Genomic DNA, 19,963 nt, shown 5'->3' with positions numbered 1-19,963 from the left:
GATAGAGAATACCATGTTATGTTAATTATCAAGTTATTACATATGTGTTGTTTATGATCTTGCATGCTCTCCGTTATTAGTAGAGGCTCCGGCCAAGTTTTTGCTCTTAACTCCAAGAGGGAGTATTTATGCTCGATAGTGGGTTCATGCACGCATTGACACACAGGACGGTGACGAGAAAGTTCTAAGGTTGTGTTGTGCTTGTTGCCACTAGGGATAAAACATTGGCGCTATGCCCGAGGATGTAGTTGTTGATTACATTACGCACCATACTTAATGCAATTGTACGTTGCTTTGCAACTTAATGCTGGAAGGGGTTCGGACGATAACCTCGAAGGTGGACTTTTTAGGCATAGATGCGGTTGGATGGCGGTCTATGTACTTTGTCGTAATGCCCAATTAAATCTCACTATACTTATCATGACATGTATGTGCATTGTTATGCCCTCTCTATTTGTCAATTGCCCGATCGTAATTTGTTCACCCAACATGCTTTTATCTTATGGGAGAGACACCTCTAGTGAACTGTGGACCCCGGTCCATTCTTTAATACTTGAAATACAAATCTCTTGCAATACTTGTTTTTACTGTTTTCTCTGCAAACAATCATCTTCCACACAATACGGTTAATCCTTTGTTACAGCAAGCCGGTGAGATTGACAACCTCATCTGTTTCGTTGGGGCAAAGTACTTTGGTTGTGTTGTGCGAGGTTCCACGTTGGCGCCGGAATCCCTGGTGTTGCGCCGCACTACATCCCGCCGCCATCAACCTTCAACGTTCTTCTTGGCTCCTCCTGGTTCGATAAACCTTGGTTTCTTTACGAGGGAAAACTTGCTGCTGTGCGCATCATACCTTCCTCTTGGGGTTCCCAACGAACGTGTGAGTTACACGCCATCAAGCTCTTTTTACGGCGCCGTTGCCGGGAGATCAAGACACGCTGCAAGGGGAGTCTCCACTTCTCAATCTCTTTACTTTGTTTTTGTCTTGCTTTATTTTATTTACTACTTTGTTTGCTGCACTTATATCAAAACACAAAAAAAAATAGTTGCTAGCTTTACTTTATTTACTGTCTTGCACTCTATATCAAAAACACAAAAAAATTAGTTTACTTGCATTTACTTTACCTAGTTTGTTTTATTTACTACTGCTAAAATGCCCCCCCCCTGAAAATACTAAGTTGTGTGACTTCACTAGCACAAATAATAATGATTTCCTATGCACACCTATTGCTCCACCTGCTACTACAGCAGAATTCTTTGAAATTAAACCTGCTTTACTTAATCTTGTCATGAGAGAGCAATTTTCCGGTGTTAGTTCGATGATGCTTGCTTGCCCATCTCAATAATTTTGTTGAACTATGTGAAATGCAAAAGTATAAAGATGTAGATGGTGACATTATAAAATTAAAATTGTTTCCTTTCTCATTAAGAGGAAGAGCTAAAGATTGGTTGCTATCTCCGCCTAAGAATAGTATTGATTCATGGACTAAATGCATGGATGCTTTTATTGGTAGATATTATCCCCCTGCTAAAATTATATCTTTGAGGAGTAGCATAATGAATTTTAAACAATTGGATAATGAACATGTTGCTCAAGCTTGGGAAAGAATGAAATCTCTGGTTAAAAATTGCCCAACCCATGGAGTCGACTACTTGGATGATCATCCAAACCTTCTATGCAGGACTAAATTTTTCTTCGCGGAATTTATTGGATTCAGCTGCTGGAGGTACCTTTATGTCCATCACTCTTGGTGAAGCAACAAAGCTCCTTGATAATATGATGGTTAATTACTCTGAATGGCACACGGAAAGAGCTCCACCAGGTAAGAAGGTAAATTCATTTGAAGAATCCTCTTCCTTGAATGATAAGGTTGATGCTATTATGTCTATGCTTGTGAATGATAGGACTAATGTTGATCCTAATAATGTTCCATTAGCTTCATTGGTTGCCCAAGAAGAACATGTTGATGTAAACTTCATTAAAAATAATAATTTCAACAACAATGCTTATCGGAACAATTCTAGTAATAACTATAGGCCATATCCTTATAATAATGGCAACGGTTATGCTAATTCTTATGGGAATTCTTACAACAATAATAGGAATACACCCCCTGGACTTGAAGCTATGCTTAAAGTATTTATTAGTACACAAACTGCCTTTAACAAATCTGTTGAGGAAAAGCTCAATAAAATTGATATTCTTGCTTCTAGAGTTGATAGTCTTGCCTCTGATGTTGATCTTTTGAAATCGAAAGTTATGCCTAATAGGGATATTGAAAATAAAATTGTTACTACAGCAAATGCCATCCAAGTTAGAATTAATGAGAATATAACATTAATGGCTGAACTGCGTGCTAGGTGGGATAGAGAAGAAAATGAAAAACTAGCTAAAGAGAAAAATGTAGCTAAAGTTTGGACTATTACCACCACTAGCAATGCTAATGATTCACATGTTGCTGCACCTCCTACTATTAATGGTAAAATAATTGGTGTTGGCAATGTTTCTACTCCTAGTGCAAAGCGCGCAAAATTACCTGAAACTGCTAAAACTGCTGAAACCGCTTCGTGATAAAACTCGCTGAAATTTTTTCCAACCTTGGGGATGATAATCCCATTGCTTTAGATTGTAATGATTTAGATTTTGATGATTGCCACATCTCTGAAGTTATAAAGTTCTTACAAAAACTTGCTAAGAGTCCCAATGCTAGCGCCGTAAACTTGGCTTTCACAAAACATATTACAAATGCTCTCATAAAAGCTAGAGAAGAGAAACTAAAACTTGAAACTTCTATTCCTAGAAAGCTAGAGGATGGTTGGGAGCCCATCATTAAAATGAGGGTCAAAGATTTTGATTGTAATGCTTTATGTGATCTTGGTGCAAGTATTTATGTTATGCCTAAAAAAGTCTATGATATGCTTGACTTGCCACCATTGAAAAACTGTTATCTGGATGTTAATCTCGGCTGATAATGCTAAAAAGAAACCTTTGGGGAGAGTTGATAATGTTCATATTATGGTTAACAATAACCTTGTCCCCGTTGATTTTGTTGTCTTGGATATTGAATGCAATGCATCTTGCCCCATTATATTGGGAAGACCTTTTCTTCGAACCGTTGGTGCTACTATTGATATGAAGGAAGGTAATATTAAATATCAATTTCCTCTCAAGAAAGGTATGGAACACTTCCCTAGAAAGAGAATGAAGTTACCTTATGATTCTATTATTAGAACAAATTATGATGTTGATGCTTCGTCTCTTGATGTTACTTGATATACACTTTCGCGCCTAGCTGAAAGGCGTTAAAGAAAAGCGCTTATGGGAGACAACCCATGTTTTTACTACAGTATTTTTGTTTTATATTTGAGTCTTGGAAGTTGTTTACTACTGTAGCAACCTCTCCTTATCTTAGTTTTGAGTTTTGTTGTGCCAAGTAAAGTCTTTGATAGTAAAGTAAGTACTAGATTTGGATTACTTGCGCGAGTTCCAGATTTCTTTCTCTGTCACGAATCTGGGTCTACCTCCCTGTAGGTAGCTCAGAAAATTAAGCCAATTTACGTGCATGATCCTCAGATATGTACGCAACTTTCATTCAATTTGGGAATTTTCATTTGAGCAAGTCTGGTGCCCTAATAAAATCCATCTTTACGGACTGTTCTGTTTTGACAGATTCTGCCTTTTTATTTCGCATTGCCTCTTTTGCTATGTTGGATGAATTTCTTTGATCCATTAATGTCCAGTAGCTTTATGCAATGTCCAGAAGTGTTAAGAATGATTGTGTCACCTCTGAACATGTTAATTTTTATTGTGCACTAACCCTCTAATGAGTTGTTTCGAGTTTGGTGTGGAGGAAGTTTTCAAGGATCAAGAGAGGAGTATGATGCAATATGATCAAGGAGAGTGAAAGCTCTAAGCTTGGGGATGCCCCGGTGGTTCACCCCTGCATATTTTAAGAAGACTCAAGCGTCTAAGCTTGGGGATGCCCAAGGCATCCCCTTCTTCATCGACAACATTATCGAGTTCTTCCCCTGAAACTATATTTTTATTCCGTCACATCTTATGCACTTTGCTTGGAGCGTCGGTTTGTTTTTGTTTTTTTGTTTTGTTTGAATAAAATGGATCCTAGCATTCACTTTATGGGAGAGAGACACGCTCCGCTGTAGCATATGGACAAGTATGTCCTTAGGCTCTACTCATAGTATTCATGGCGAAGTTTCTTCTTCGTTAAATTGTTATATGGTTGGAATTGGAAAATAGTACATGTAGTAATTCTAAAATGTCTTGGATAATTTGATACTTGGCAATTGTTGTGCTCATGTTTAAGCTCTTGCATCATATACTTTGCACCCATTAATGAAGAAATACTTAGAGCTTGCTAATTTGGTTTGCATATTTGGTTTCTCTAGAGTCTAGATAATATCTAATATTGAGTTTTGAACAACAAGGAAGACGGTGTAGAGTCTTATAATGTTTACAATATGTCTTTTATGTGAGTTTTGCTGCACCGTTCATCCTTGTGTTTGTTTCAAATAACCTTGCTAGCCTAAACCTTGTATCGAGAGGGAATACTTCTCATGCATCCAAAATCCTTGAGCCAACCACTATGCCATTTGTGTCCACCATACCTACCTACTACATGGTATTTCTCCGCCATTCCAAAGTAAATTGCTTGAGTGCTACCTTTAAAATTCCATCATTCGCCTTTACAATATATAGCTCATGGGACAAATAGCTTAAAAACTATTGTGGTATTGAATATGTACTTATGCACTTTATCTCTTATTAAGTTGCTTGTTGTGCGATAACCATGCTTCTGGGGACGCCATCAACTATTCCTTGTTGAATATCATGTGAGTTGCTATGCATGTCCGTCTTGTACGAAGTAAGAGAGATCTACCACCTTAATGGTTGGAGCATGCATATTGTTAGAGAAGAGCATTGGGCCGCTAACTAAAGCCATGAATCATGGTGGAAGTTTCAGTTTTGGACATATATCCTCAATCTCATATGAGAATAATAATTGTTGCCACATGCTTATGCATTAAAGAGGAGTCCATTATCTGTTGTCCATGTTGTCCCGGTATGGATGTCTAAGTTGTGAATAATCAAAAGCGAGAAATCCAAAATGCGAGCTTTCTCCTTAGACCTTTGTACAGGCGGCATGGAGGTACCCCATTGTGACACTTGGTTAAAACATGTGCATTGCAAAGATCCGGTAGTCCAAGCTAATTAGGACAAGGTGCGGGCACTATTAGTATACTATGCATGAGGCTTGCAACTTGTAAGATATAATTTACATAACTCATATGCTTTATTACTACCGTTGACAAAATTGTTTCATGTTTTCAAAATAAAAGCTCTAGCACAAATATAGCAATCGATGCTTTCCTCTTTGAAGGACCATTCTTTTTACCTTTATGTTGAGTCAGTTCACCTATCTCTCTCCACCTCAAGAAGCAAACACTTGTGTGAACTATGCATTGATTCCTACATACTTGCATATTGCACTTGTTATATTACTCTATGTTGACAATTATCCATGAGATATACATGTTATAAGTTGAAAGCAACCGCTGAAACTTAATCTTCCTTTGTGTTGCTTCAATACCTTTACTTTGATTTATTGCTTTATGAGTTAACTCTTATGCAAGACTTATTGATGCTTGTCTTGAAGTACTATTCATGAAAAGTCTTTGCTTTATGATTCACTTGTTTACTCATGTCATTACCATTGTTTTGATCGCTGCATTCATTACATATGTTTACAAATAGTATGATCAAGGTTATGATGGCATGTCACTTCGGAAATTATCTTTGTTATCGTTTTACCTGCTCGGGACGAGCGGAACTAAGCTTGGGGATGCTGATACGTCTCCGACGTATCGATAATTTCTTATGTTCCATGCCATATTATTGATGATACCTACATGTTTTATGCACACTTTATGTCATATTCGTGCATTTTCTCGGAACTAACCTATTAACAAGATGTCGAAGAGCCGATTCTTTGTTTCTAGCTGTTTTTGGTTTCGAAATCCTAGTAACGAAATATTCTCGGAATTGGACGAAATCAAGACCCAGGGTCCTATTTTGCCACGAACCTTCCAGAAGACCGAAAGGGATATGAAGTGGGGCGACGAGGCGCCGCCACCATAGGGCCGCGCGGCCAGAGGGGGGCCCGCGCCGCCCTATGGTGTGGGCCCCTCGTCAGCCCTCCGACTCTGCCCTTCCGCCTACTTAAAGCCTCCGTCGCGAAACCCCCGATGCGAAAAACCACGATATGGAAAACCTTCCAGAGATGCCGCCGCCGCCAACCCCATCTCGGGGGATTCTGGAGATCTCCTCCGGCACCCTGCCGGAGAGGGGATTCATCTCCCGGAGGACTCTACACCGCCATGGTCGCCTCCGGAGTGATGAGTGAGTAGTTCACCCCTGGACTATGGGTCCATAGCGGTAGCTAGATGGTTGTCTTCTCCTCATTGTGCTTCATTGTTGGATCTTGTGAGCTGCCTAACATGATCAAGATCATCTATCCGTAATACTCTATGTTGTGTTTGTCGGGATCCGATGGATAGAGAATACCATGTTATGTTAATTATCAAGTTATTACATATGTGTTGTTTATGATCTTGCATGCTCTCCGTTATTAGTAGAGGCTCCGGCCAAGTTTTTGCTCTTAACTCCAAGAGGGAGTATTTATGCTCGATAGTGGGTTCATGCCGCATTGACACTCGGGACGATGACAGAAAGTTCTAAGGTTGTGTTGTGCTGTTGCCACTAGGGATAAAACATTGGCGCTATGTCCGAGGATGTAGTTGTTGATTACATTACGCACCATACTTAATGCAATTGTCTGTTGCTTTGTGATGTCTACGGGAGCTTCTATTCTTGTAGACAGTGTTGGGCCTCCAAGAGCAGAGGTTTGTAGAACAGCAGCAAGTTTCCCTTAAGTGGATTACCCAAGGTTTATCGAACTCAGGGAGGAAGAGGTCAAAGATATCCCTCTCATGCAACCACTGCAACCACAAAGCAAGAAGTCTCTTGTGTCCCAAACACACCTAATAGGTGCACTAGTTCGGCGAAGAGATAGTGAAATACGGGTGGTATGAATAAGTAGTAGCAACGGCACCGGAAAAGTGCTTTGCCCGGGACGATAAACAAGCGAGTAGTAACGCAGCAGTAGTAACGCGATAAAACGATAAACAAGCGGCGATAGCGATATTTAGGAACAAGGCCTAGGGATTAGACTTTCACTAGTGGACACTCTCAACATTGATCACATAACAGAATAGATAAATGCATACTCTACACTCTTGTTGGATGATGAACACATTGCGTAGGATTACACGAACCCTCAATGCCGGAGTTAACAAGCTCCACAATAATGCTCATATTTTAGTAACCTTTAGTGTAAGATAGATCAAAAGACTAAACCAAGTACTAGCATAGCATGCACACTTTGTCACCTTCATGCATATGTAGGAGGAATAGATCACATCAATATTATCATAGCAATAGTTAACTTCGCAATCTACAAGAGATCATGATCATAGCATAAACCAAGTACTAACACGGTGCACACACTGTCACCTTTGCACACGTGCAGGAGGAATAAAACTACTTTAATAACATTGCTAGAGTAGCACATAGATAAATTGTGATACAAACACTTTGCAATCATAAAGAGATATAAATAAGCACTTCACTACACCATTCATAACAGTGAGTAAGTATTCTGTGAAATATAGCCTAAGAGACCCACACGGTGCACACACTGTCACCTTTACACACGTGGGACAAGGAGTCTCCGGAGATCACATAAGTAAAACTCACTTGACTAGCATAGTGACATCTAGATTACAAGCATCATCATATGAATCTCAATCATGTAAGGCAGCTTATGAGATTATTGTATTGAAGTACATAGGAGAGAGATGAACCACATAGCTACCGGTACAGCCCCGAGCCTTGATGGAGAACTACTCCCTCCTCATGGGAGCAGCAGCGGTGATGAAGATGGCGGTGGAGATGGCAGCGGTGTCGATGGAGAAGCCTTCGGGGGCACTTCCCCGCTCCGGCAGGGTGCCGGAACGGAGACTCCTGTCCCCCGGATCTTGGCTTCGCGATGGCGGCGGCTGCGGAAGGTTTTCCGTATCGTGGTTTTTCGCCTCGGGGGTTTCGCGACGGAGGCTTTATATAGGCGAAGAGGCGGCGCGAGGAGGGTCGAAGGGGTGGCCACACCATATGGCGGCGCGGCCGGGGCCTGGGCCGCGCCGGCCTATGGTCCGGGTGCCCGGTGCCCCCCTCCGGTCCTTCCGGGTGTTCGGATGCTTCCGGTGAAAATAGGAACCCGGGTCTTCGTTTCGTCCAATTCCGAGAATATTTCGTTACTAGGATTTACTGAAACCAAAAACAGCAGAAAACGAGAGCTGGCACTTCGGCATCTTGTTAATAGGTTAGTTCCAGAAAATGCACGAATATGACATAAAGTGTGCATAAAACATGTAGGTATCATCAATAATATGGCATAGAACATAAGAAATTATCGATACGTCGGAGACGTATCACTTTGCAACTTAATACTGGAAGGGGTTCGGACGATAACCTGAAGGTGGACTTTTTAGGCATAGATGCAGTTGGATGGCGGTCTATGTACTTTGTCGTAATGCCCAATTAAATCTCACTATACTTATCATGACATGTATGTGCATTGTTATGCCCTCTCTATTTGTCAATTGCCCGACTGTAATTTGTTCACCCAACATGCTTTTATCTTATGGGAGAGACACCTCTAGTGAGCTGTGGACCCTAGTCCATTCTTTAATACTTGAAATACAAATCTGCTGCAATACTTGTTTTTCTTGTTTTCTCTGCAAACAATCATCTTCCACACAATACGGTTAATCCTTTGTTACAGCAAGCCGGTGAGATTGACAACCTCACTCGTTTCGTGGGGGCAAAGTACTTTGGTTGTGTTGTGCGGGTTCCACGTTGGCGCCGGAATCCCTGGTGTTGCGCCGCACTACATCCCGCCGCCATCAACCTTCAACGTGCTTCTTGGCTCCTCCTGGTTCGATAAACCTTGGTTTCTTTCTGAGGGAAAACTTGCTGCAGTGCGCATCATACCTTCCTCTTGGGGTTCCCAACGAACGTGTGAGTTACACACCATCAGTGGCGTGCGTCTGGGGCCGCCGTACCTTCGATCCATCTGTGGAGGTGACTGCAACACCTGCGCGAACGATCTCCGGTCGCCGGTGATGATTCCAGACCAATTTTGTGGTGGATTTGGGGTGGGAGATCGAGATCTGGGCGTGGGCAGATGAGGAACAAAAACTACGACACCTGTCAAATGGGATCTAGGGTTGATCCGTGGCGGAGTGGAAGCGGATAAAGGTCGGTCGTGCACAGTACTGGGCTGAGGCCCAGATAAGGCAGAGGCCGCCATGGATCGGGCCAAACCATGTCCAGCACCTAGCCGAATCACGTCACAAACGCGCACGCAGGGCGGCTCGCGACGAAAATTACGGCGAGAAACCTCATCCAACTGCATCACCGGCCCAATTTTGACCCACATACCATTAATCCATCTGCTCGAACCTCCATTCATCGAATTCAAACGCGTAACAGGACCAATTTGACGCAAATTGTGATCAGTCACCAAAACCCTATTTCCTGCAAACCTCAGAAAGCCCGATTCCCGCACGATCCTACCATTTGAGATCGAAATCAGAGCAGCTTTGCGTACCGTGTGATGATCGGAGGCGAGATCGGAGTTGAGATCGGAGGTGAGATCGGAGGTGGAGGTAGCAGCGGCGGCGGTAGTGGCGGCAGGGTTGGGGTCGCCCGTGTCCTTCATACAGTTTTTTTTTTTTTTTTTTTTTTGAGAAGTAGAGCAGCACAGATGCAAACCAATATTAAGCCTCCAATTGGCCTGACGCGGTAGATTGGGCCAAAAATCCACCAGAGCCCATGTCCCGAACTCCCGATTCTGATTGAACCCGTCCACATCGAGCTCCCGATGTCAGCCCTAGGGCCGAGCGCCGCCGCCTCCTCTCCGTCGTCCCCATCCTCCATCCGCACAGCGGCGGGCCGACGACCCTCCCAGCGACAGGCAGCGCCGCGGTCTATGGTTTTCCTGTGACTTCCCTCGCCGCTAGGGTGCTCACGATTGGGGGATAAAAAGGGGCTCCGCTTGCTCCTCCCAGTCCCAGGCGGCGGCCATGGCGGAGGCCGCAAGAGCACGAGCGGCGCCTCTCCACCGCGGCCTACCCGACGAGATCTCCATCTGGGAGATACTCGTCCGCCTGCCGCCCAAGGCCCTCCTCCGCTGTCGCGCCGTCTGCCGCGCCTGGCGCCACGCCACCTCCACCCGCGACTTCCTCCTCGCCCACCACGGCCACCAGCCCGCTCTCCCACTCCTGTACGAGCACGACTCCAGCCCGTCCGTAGACATCATACCCTTGGACCACCGGGCGGGGGTCGCCACCGCCGACAAGCTCCATTCCGTCGCCCGGCTCTGTTTCGGCCAGACCGAGGCCTACATGCATCTGCATGCCTCCTGCGACGGTCTCCTCATCCTCTGCACAGAAGCTGACTCGTGCTTCTCCGCTCCGTTGCACTTCTCCGTCTGCAGCCCGGCCACTCGCCAATACGCTCCCCTCCCGCTGCTCCACGGCTTCTGCCTCGCCGGAATGTACCCGCACCGTCCTACCGGAGAGTACCGTCTGCTGCTGTACCCTGACTGGACGTTGGATTACGATGATCGCCCCCCTGGAGCTCAAGATGCCTGCTACGTCTACGCGTTGGGCTCCTGCCAGCCGCCGAGGCACATCGGGTGGCCGGAGGTGGAGCTCGAGATTCATGCCATCGTACCCGCCCTCATCCGCGGCAGCCTACACTGGCACATAGAGCGGGACGAGCTCGAAAGCAACAAGATAATGGTATTCAACACCACGACTGAGTTGTTCAGGCAGATGTGTGCCCCGGCTGTTCCTGGCGCTGCTGACCTGTTTGAGATGGACGGAGTGCTCGGCATGGCCAGCTTTAGCGATGGTGCCATTGATATCTGGACGATGCAGGACTATGACGGCGAGGTATGGGCCTTCAAATACCGGGTTGAATTACCGGTAGCTGAGCTCACGGAGCGGTTTGGATCTAACAAATGCTATTCGGATGTGGTGGTTTCATCTTGGGATGACGATGTGCTCATTCTACTCCAATCTAGCGAGTGGCTACTTCACATTGACATCGCTGGCAAGTTGGTCGCAAGTTTCCATCGTAAATTACTCCGTACTACTCAGTTTCGTCTCAAACAGACACTTGTTCAACATACCTTCTTTCCGACAATAGAGGGCTATGTTGTCAACACTTTTCCTTTCATCTCACTAGATGATTCTGTTGTCCACACTTAGACTTCCATCTCAAGGTTGTTCAGTGTGATGGTGCTTCTTGAAGGCCTAGCTTTTTGGATCGTCATGAGCTGAGATATGTAAGAAGTAAGAACTGTATCAACCGCTAGTTTCCTTGTTGATGCATAAAAAGTTATGATCCAGAAGCTTCAACTGTTACGCGGGCTCTATTATCTTTTTTAAATTTTCTTCTGGGCTGAAGTGTCTGTCAAGTGTGTTCAGGCCAAAATTACAGAGTCATTTTTTGTCTGCATTTCAAATGTTTGATCTGACTCATGCCTCTGTCACCTTGAACTAAAAATAGAGCTCTGACTTTGATTTGTTTTCTTTATATAATGATCTTAGTACTCAATAGTTAATGTTCTATCTGCCGCATGCGGAGGAGGCGGAGTGTTGGTGGGCGACGGCGATGGTATGCGGGCAGGCCTATGGCTGCCCTGCCGGTGTAGGAGGCCTCGACGGGAGGGGGGCTTGCTCCGGGTGAAAGCTCAGCCCGACTTGGTCGGTGCCGGCGATGGCGACGCCCCAGGGCGCCGTTCCCCTTCTTGAAGGCATCGTCGTGGAGCTCCTACCTCTCCTAGTTTTAAGGCTTCGTGCTCTCCGGGTGAAAACCCAAGCTCTTGCCTCGGCCGGAGCGGGCGACGGCGGCGATCTCGTCGCTTCCCTTCTTGGAGGCGTCGTCTTTGGAGCGCATGACCTTCGCTCGGCGAGGGTGGCCTGTTTGTCGGGCTGCGTTGCCTTGCCGTCTACGTTGGAGGATGCCGAGGCGGCGGCCTCGGGTAGGTGGCTGTGTGCCGGGGCGGCGGTCCCGGAAGGCGGTGCGGCAGCATCTCTATGGTGCGGGGATGTGGCTTGCCACAGCTTGGGTGGCGACCCTGGCCGTGTGGGCGGCAGGGCAGTCGGCTCGGTCGGATGCGTCCTGGTGGGGACGGTCGGACGTTATGTCGGGGCGGCGGCCCCGGATGAGTTGGTGTGATGCCCGTGGTCTGCGGCCGTTTGCCCTGTGCAGTTTGGGTTGCGGGTGGACGAATCGTGCGGCGTTGCAGCTCGAGAGCGAGCGGTGGTACGTCGGGGCGGCGGCCCCGGAAGGTGGTGGCCTTGGTGGACGTGCAGGGCGCGACGGAGCAGAGGTATGTCGGAGCGGCGGCTCCGAATGTTCGTCATCTTGACGGTGTTGAGGACATCGACTTTGTGTCGCGAGGGCGACAAGGTCGTTTTGGCGCAGTTCTCTGAGAGGTTCGTCTTCTTCAGCTATGTTGGAGTGTCCCGTGTCTGCTCCTCCCATAGTAGGCACGGCGTCTTTGCTCCGGTTTGGTTGGATGGCAAGCTAGTCTTGGCGAGTGTGTCGATGTCCGCTTGTATCAGCAGTGTGTCCGAGTGGGTTTGTTCTTGTGGAGTGGCGAGTGTGGCCTTGGCCCCGTGGTGTCTTTGTATGGTTTTGCATGGTTTTCTCCTAAAAACTATGCACTTTCTTCTTAATTAATGGATGAGGCAAAGCTTTTGCCTCCGTTTAAAAAAAAAATGTTCTAGCTGCCTCATGTCTCTGTCTTTTTAACTGAAGAATTTGCCTGGCCATTTTTCAATGGCTTCTTAGAACTTAGTGGTCTGTTGTAACTGATGACGAAGCAAATAAACTTGTGCTTCATGCTTTTGTTTGTCTGTTGTAACTGATGACGAAGCGAGGTCGATTATCCACCTGTTGACTAGCAATTTGCACCTGATTTTCAGAAGAGCTTAATAGTAGTACTTGTTATATTATATGATTGAATAACTGTCACCTTTTCAGATATTTTCTGCTGCAAGTCATTGTCTTCCTGAATCCATTGCATCTGGTTAGATGTGGAAATATTATGTTATATTTACAGCTTACTGTTTTGTTGTGTGGAATGATAATTTGACTTTAGTTGTTAACAAGTTTAAGGATTAATACTTCATGTGATGTTAAATCTTAACATAAACTCCATTGCATCTGGTTAGATGTGGAAATATTATGTTATATTTACAGCTTACTGTTTTGTTGTGTGGAATGATCATTTGACTTTAGTTGCTAACAAGTTTAAGGATTAATACTTCATGTGATGTTCAATCTTAACATAAACTCAAGAAATAGAACTTGTATTGATAAGCAGAAGGATTTTTTTTGGTTACAGTGATGCTCAGTGCAAGATTGTGCTTCACAATTGGACAAGGTATGAAATTTCCATCATAAGTACTAGAAACTCGTAAAACTGGAAATGAACCAAGTCCATAATAGGTAACTTTCTTGTTGAGTATGGACAAAACTTATGTTTAGTATGGTTGAATGGTGGAATTGTGAAAAGCACTAGCCACTGTGTCCACTGCACCATCAAAACTTAGAAGAAAAAAAACCATGTAGTTGCTCAATATGGGTCCAAGGAAGAAAAACAAACATACCATACACTGTTTTACTGTGAGCACCATGCTTTGAGCCCTGATGCGTAGAGTTATGCCCCCACATACATTTTCAACATTTCATACATTTTAGAGCTGGTTCTCAAAATTTCATTGATGTTAGAGCAGCTCCGATGCAAAACAAAGTTGAGCGGAACAATTCTTAACTTTGGAGTGTCATAGATGTATTTATTATTTAGAGTGACTTGCACTTTCTGTAGTGGTTATGCAGAAATGCCCTTCAAATACCTATGATAGCAAGGACCGGAAAAGAAATGACAAACATAGGTTCTGTATCTGCGAAAAATATTCACATCGTACTCTAGAATGCAGTGATGCCGATTCCTTACTCTTAATGGTACTTCTTAAGGAGTAAGAGAATTAACAAGGGCAACACGGCCACTGCCACTGCCACCCCAGTTGTCATGTTATGCCTTGGCGAGTGATACAACTACCATAACTATTGGGTCTTTGGTACCCTCGACTTGCGAGCTTCGCTGAAGGCTCAAGTGCTTCTCGCCGGTCCTTACAAATTCATCCATGATCTCTCCAAAATGCTGGACTATTATCGGCTCGAATATAGCTCTCAGAGTATTGGCTATCCTGTTTGGGGTGAGGAGCGCCCTGTCCATGCCGGTTGCATAGTCGTGGGCCTGCATCTCAGTGATTGAGAAGGAGCCCTCCTCTTCGATGATCACTCTCAGCTCTTTAGCGGAAGGTCCATATGCTGGTATGTAGAAAGAATCAAACTTTTTTTTGTCAATCATGCCCTGTCAGTTATCCAAAAAAGGAAAATATTCACATGCTTGTTAGCAAATGATAAAATGGTTGACAGGACAGGTAAACCATGTACGTATGTACCTCTGAAGCCATGACACCTAAAATTTGAGCTGCAGTTCCCCAGACATAAGATATTTCGGTGGCAAGTTTATCAGAACGCCTACCCACAAGGGAGACAACCATCTGGCCTTCTGGAACCAATTCTTTGGCTCTGAGCTTGAGGAAACGTGTGAAATCCTTCCTGAACTGCCGTCCATAAGCTGCAGCAACCACTGGGAGTCTTTCACGCCTGATATGCTCATCGAAGTCATATGCAGAGATGTGGTTTGCCACTAAATCTTCAGGATCCTGTATATGTACACGATCAGATAATGAACGAACGAAGGTTGCTGGAGTGGAGTGTCAGGTTCACACCTTTGAGAGCCATTGAAGGCTGTTGGATGAGCAGACAAGATGCAAGGAGCCACTAGGGAAGAGCCTCTCGTAGAATGACCCTGGTACAATACCAGTTAAACAAACAGGCTCGTTGGTTTGCTGGAGCGCCACCAGGCTCTTCACCACCACGTTGAAGTCATTGTCCGGGAGATCATTAAGGAGTACACAGACTTCTGGAGGTGGCTGCTGGAACCGAAGAAAGTGGTTGTGGGTGGCTTCCACGGCTATTGACACCAGTGCTAGTGCATTTGGACCAGAGGAGCAGCCCAAGTCTGCGATGGCCATCTTTCCGGACAACAAGGTGTTGGGGTTGCTGCATAAGCCAACAATGGCCGCTTCTATCAGGGGCTTCATCCTGTTCTGCTGAGCGCTCTGAGTAGTGATGCAAGTGGTTCATCATTAGGGTACCCCTGTATGGATCGATGCTCCGCCGGCTATGGTTTATCAGATTATAAGATAATCCACGGCGTTTGTAATCACTCTCCGATATATTGAAGTTTTGTTGGCTGGCGTCCGTGGTTTTACCTCTCTGTGTTGGAGAGTGTTTTCAACGATAAAATCTTGTGTCCCCTGCGCGTGTTCTTGTTTCGTTCTTCGTTATTTACTTGTCGCTTTTATAATACTGGACGCGCACCATAGCCATGGCCAACTACAGGACGGCTAATTCTCATGGGCCGTAGAAATAACACCAGTTAATAAAACAAGAGATGAGAAGATACCTCATACCTGAATACTGGAGTTACGAGCATAGCTTGTTTCGTCTTGTCCTTGATTCATATGCACCCTCTGTTTGGAATCCATGGATTTGGTTGCAACAGGACTAACCTCAGATACCTTGAGCCTGAGAGAGCAAGATTAGGTGGCGATGACCTGAAACTTCAGATCTTCTTTTCTATGCTAACTGGGGATGTCTGGCTAGCTGCTTAAAGGGTGGAAGGGTACTACTGTACTACAGTAGGGTGAACATGCTTACCAACCAGCTGTTGCTGCTAACAGAAGGGTTGAATGAAAGATTCGGTCAAATTCAAATCAGGATATAATACAACAACTTGCCACTATTATGTCAAAAAAACCCTGTCATTATTAGTACCACTAAACTTGTTATTCGAGGCCATGGCTTTGCTTGAACGGGAAGTTCAAATCTTCTTTCCATGCATGTTCAGCAGAAATTGTTATTTCACATGGTCAAACTTTGCCGGCTCTTCCAGTTGAGCAGAGAAGCAGAATATTAATTGAACTTCCAGTGTATTCTTTTACCATAAATTCCAGCACCATGAGATTTATTGAAGAACATGAGCACAAGCTCTTACGACTGTAGTAAAAGGTCACAATGCCAACCAGTGCACCAAGGGAAACGAAATGAGTCATAAAATGTGTTGTATTTTGAAGAAAGCAAGCAAGCAGGAAGCGACAGTTACCAACAAGTCATTGCTGTCGCAACAGTACCTTGATCACTATGCAAGAGTGAGCCTTGTTGGTGGGCGTGTCCTCCTCAATGTTGCCTTCAATCCTCACATCTTTCAGGGGAGAGGCAATCTTTTGTTTTGAAGTGGTGTGGATTTTTTTTTATTTTACAGTAAGAGCAGTTGAGATTTCCTTTTAGTTCTTATGCAGAGAAACAGGGAAAGATAATAATCCATGCTTACAGTAGAGTGCATGCTGAAAACATTAGCTGCTTCTCACTGAGACAGGGAAGATGCACGAGAATACTCAGTTTCAATTCCAGTTCAATCAATAACTAGTAAGCGGACATTCACCCTGCCAAGTAGTATACATCTAGTGCAAGAGGAAATAATGCGACTACAATTTGAACATAAAGCACATAGGGGCTTTATACCAGTGGTATACTGGCATAGTCGACCAAGTCACCTTCACAGAAAAAGAGGCAGGCTCGAGCATTTTTTTTCTTGACAGTCCTATCCATGGATATCTGCTTGGAAGTAACAACAGTGTTCAAGATCAACATTTTTAGAGCCTTTCTGACCTAACTTGAACTTCAAATGCATCCAGCTATCCATCTTTACGGCAATCACGTATCTTCTTAAGTCACATGGCTGACCAATAGTGCCACGAAAAAGCTGAACTCTCTCATGTGACCCACGAATAAACACAGACGAATTGAGAGATAAATTGAATCCACTCTACACTTTTGATATTGTAAAATCTATTGTGGGCTCCACTGCACGGTAAAGGAGTGCTAAAGTAATGTCAACCGTACCACAATTGCCATGAATGCAAATTCGTGAATGGCATGCAAGGCATGGTCAGATAGCTGTAGTCTATTGCACCGTCAATTAATTGTAGATCATCTTCTTCTTGCTCTCCTTTCTTGATCCTCATGTCAAACTCAATTAGAACAGAGGAAATCATTGAGATGTCTCGCTTAGGAGTCATCTCAATCATGGAACCCTGAAAACATTTCACTTATAACTAGCCAGGCAAAAGGGATCAAACAAACTCTAATTTCGCATACCTTCTTCCAGACACAAGAGGGTGCTGTTGTGAACGCTTCGCCTTTCATCTGAGTGCAGTTGAGTGAGTGACTTTCTTAATCTGGAGAAGCGACTTTGCTTTTTATCTAGTGGTCTTGTTATTACTTACTAGTTAGCAATCTACCTGCCTCATGTCTCTATTTCTTTAACTGAAGAATTGATTTTGCATCTTTTATCTACTATGTCTTCTGTTTTTCTAAGGGTCTTCTCCATGCTAAATATCTAGCGGTCTACATGTGTTTCCTGTTTCAGTGTTTTGTTCTAGTTGATGGTGAAATGTGGCAAATTGTTGTATTTGCTGACTTGCAAGTTTTACCTGATTGTTAGAAGGACATGGATACTAATAAATGTGTGCACCGTAGTTAAGTTTTATTTGTTTCCTTGCAAGCAGTGGTATTTTATTCTTGGTAGGAAAAAAAACTGCTGTACTGCCATGTACATGCACTGATGCACATGTGAGTAAATGAGTTATCTGAAACACACGAGGGCTTTATGATTCGAAAAAATTGGAGACGGAGTTTTGTGCTGAACCCAAAAAACCAATTGCACATTACGGTTAACCCATAGGCCCATTGGGCTCTTTTTTTAGGTTAGGTTAACCTAACCATTGATTAAACGGGAACCAGTCTCATATTTACTTCAGGCGAGCTTGGGTCTCTTTCTACTTTTTTTTAGTGTAACTACGGTGAACCTTCTGTATCAACAACATTGGGCCATTACAAGGTAGCTCATTACAAATTTTTAGAGGGAGACGAGAGCGAGAGGAAGTGGAGCTCAAGGAGGATCATAAGAGTTGCACCAAGATAGAAGCACAAGACGGGAGACTAAATTGCGGCACATGTTGGCCCACAGTCTAATGTCTTTGATACATCTTTGCACAACGAGGGGAAGAGGTTCATCCATCGCGTTGAAAACTTTGGACTTGCGCTGCTTCCAAATATTCCAAGCGATAGCGGATGAAGTGGTGGCTTTGGTAGTCGAGCAAAACCAAGAGCTGAGCATGGACTGAAAGGAGCGCGGTGCTCGGTCGGGATTCGGTCTGAAAATAGCACCGCACTTCATAGGAGTCAACATGTGGTCGACGTCTTCAGCCTGAGTGAAGAAGGGGCAGGTTGTAGTAGTGGTAATGTTGTGATAGAATCTTCTCTCGTTGGTTGGCAGGCGACGTTGCCAAGCAAGCCAAAGAAAAATCTTGCACTTCAAAGGGGCCTAGCTCCCCCAAGTTTTTGTTGCATGCTCATCCTGCTGCAAGTGCCTGAAAGAATTGACATAAAAATCTTGGTTTGTAAGCTCTTTGTTTGTGGCGCGACAAAGCCTAATATCAGTACTCCCGAGAAGAAGGGGAACGCGAGCGACCTCAGTCGAAAGTAAATTCAGTTCGCTACTCGCAACAGAGGTAAGGCGCAGAACGAGAGAGTCAGAAATTCATGTAAGACATATATAAGCTATAGAGGCATTGGCTCATGTGACATGCGAAAAAGGGCTGGAAATCTTTGAAAGAGGGGTGATTCCAAGCCAAGACTTTGAGCCAGAAGGCAGTGGTTTCTCCATTTTGGACATGAAGAACAATAGTGGAGTGGAAGGTAGAAATATCGGCGCGGATGTCTTTTCAGATGGGAGTAGCGCGAGAGCATGGGTCACCCAGATCTCGACCAGTAGACCACCAATACAAACGGCGGAACCAGCAAGCCTAGGAGGCCGTGGTGTCAAAGTGAAGTTTCTTGAGGAACTTCGAAAGGAGGGCATCATTCTGAGCATGATGGATAGGACCATTAAGCCACCTAGAATTTTAGGAGTGCAGACTTCGGTTGAAGCTATTTTTCATTGGCCGCCAGAGAAGAAGTCTTCACCAGTCTAGACGAAAGAACATCTCCTTTTATCAATGGCTTTCAATAACTCCGGCAAGAAGTAAGCCATCACTCATAGCATGGGAGATCATGGAAGTGAGCACCGAGTTAATGAGAAGAATGCGTCCTCCGATCGGAAGAGAGCGGCCCTACCAACCGGTCAGACGCATGTCACTTTTGGAAATGATGGGGCAAAGTCACAGAAGCAAAGTTATGGGTAGAGAGATGGATGCTAAGGTAGGTTTGCAGGGAGAAGGAGATGACACATCCAAAAGAAGAGGCCATGTGAGTGGCAGTGGTGAGGTCATTTTAATCGGGACGAAGGTACTCTCATGGAAGTTAATGTCGAGACCTGTGGCAGCCGCAAATTCAACTAGAAGCTTTTTTAGATTTTTGACATGCTCTGGGATATGATGAGGGTGGCATCGGAATACTAAAGAATAGGGCAGGGAGGTCATCAACAAGGGGTACCGCAGTTTGGCTGGTGAGATTAATCATCTTGATCAAATGTCTCCACACCTCCACGAATCCCTAAATAAGAAGAATCCGGTCAAGGGCCTCCCGACTAATAGAGTCAACAGCCTTCCA

The 19,963-nt window shown here is 44.6% G+C and overlaps 2 protein-coding genes across 2 annotated transcripts; one reads left to right on the top strand and one right to left on the bottom strand.

Annotated features, from left to right (window-relative positions):
* The first annotated feature begins 10,221 nt into the window (after positions 1-10,221).
* LOC124662412 (F-box protein At5g49610-like) lies at positions 10,222-11,412 on the top strand. The gene has a single exon (XM_047200250.1). It carries the CDS (start codon positions 10,222-10,224, stop codon positions 11,410-11,412), a length of 1,191 nt encoding a protein of 396 aa, XP_047056206.1.
* A 2,837-nt stretch (positions 11,413-14,249) lies between these two features.
* LOC124668586 (salicylate carboxymethyltransferase-like) lies at positions 14,250-15,840 on the bottom strand. The gene is made up of 4 exons (XM_047205693.1): positions 15,763-15,840; positions 15,016-15,408; positions 14,683-14,949; positions 14,250-14,591 (listed from the first exon to the last, which is right to left on the bottom strand). The coding sequence occupies exons 1-4, from the start codon at positions 15,835-15,837 to the stop codon at positions 14,250-14,252; spliced, it is 1,077 nt and encodes a 358-aa protein (XP_047061649.1). The 5' UTR covers positions 15,838-15,840.
* Positions 15,841-19,963: the final 4,123 nt, after the last annotated feature.

This window comes from Lolium rigidum, chromosome 6 (genome assembly GCF_022539505.1).
Source record: "Lolium rigidum isolate FL_2022 chromosome 6, APGP_CSIRO_Lrig_0.1, whole genome shotgun sequence".
NCBI classification, from domain to species: domain Eukaryota; kingdom Viridiplantae; phylum Streptophyta; class Magnoliopsida; order Poales; family Poaceae; genus Lolium; species Lolium rigidum.
Note: the sequence above shows the minus strand (reverse complement) of the source record. Positions and strands in the feature narration are given on the sequence as shown.

What these genes read in the sequence shown, in the direction of transcription:
- LOC124662412 (XM_047200250.1), top strand. Translation starts at nt 10,222, where the DNA reads ATGGCGGAGGCCGCAAGAGCACGAGCGGCGCCTCTCCACCGCGGCCTA.
- LOC124668586 (XM_047205693.1), bottom strand. Translation starts at nt 15,837, where the DNA reads ATGGATTCCAAACAGAGGGTGCATATGAATCAAGGACAAGACGAAACA. An exon ending in GCCTTCAATGGCTCTCAAAG is followed by an intron (nt 14,950 to 15,015) that starts GTGTGAACCTGA and finishes GTACATATACAG; the next exon opens with GATCCTGAAGATTTAGTGGC. An exon ending in TAGGTGTCATGGCTTCAGAG is followed by an intron (nt 14,592 to 14,682) that starts GTACATACGTAC and finishes GATAACTGACAG; the next exon opens with GGCATGATTGACAAAAAAAA.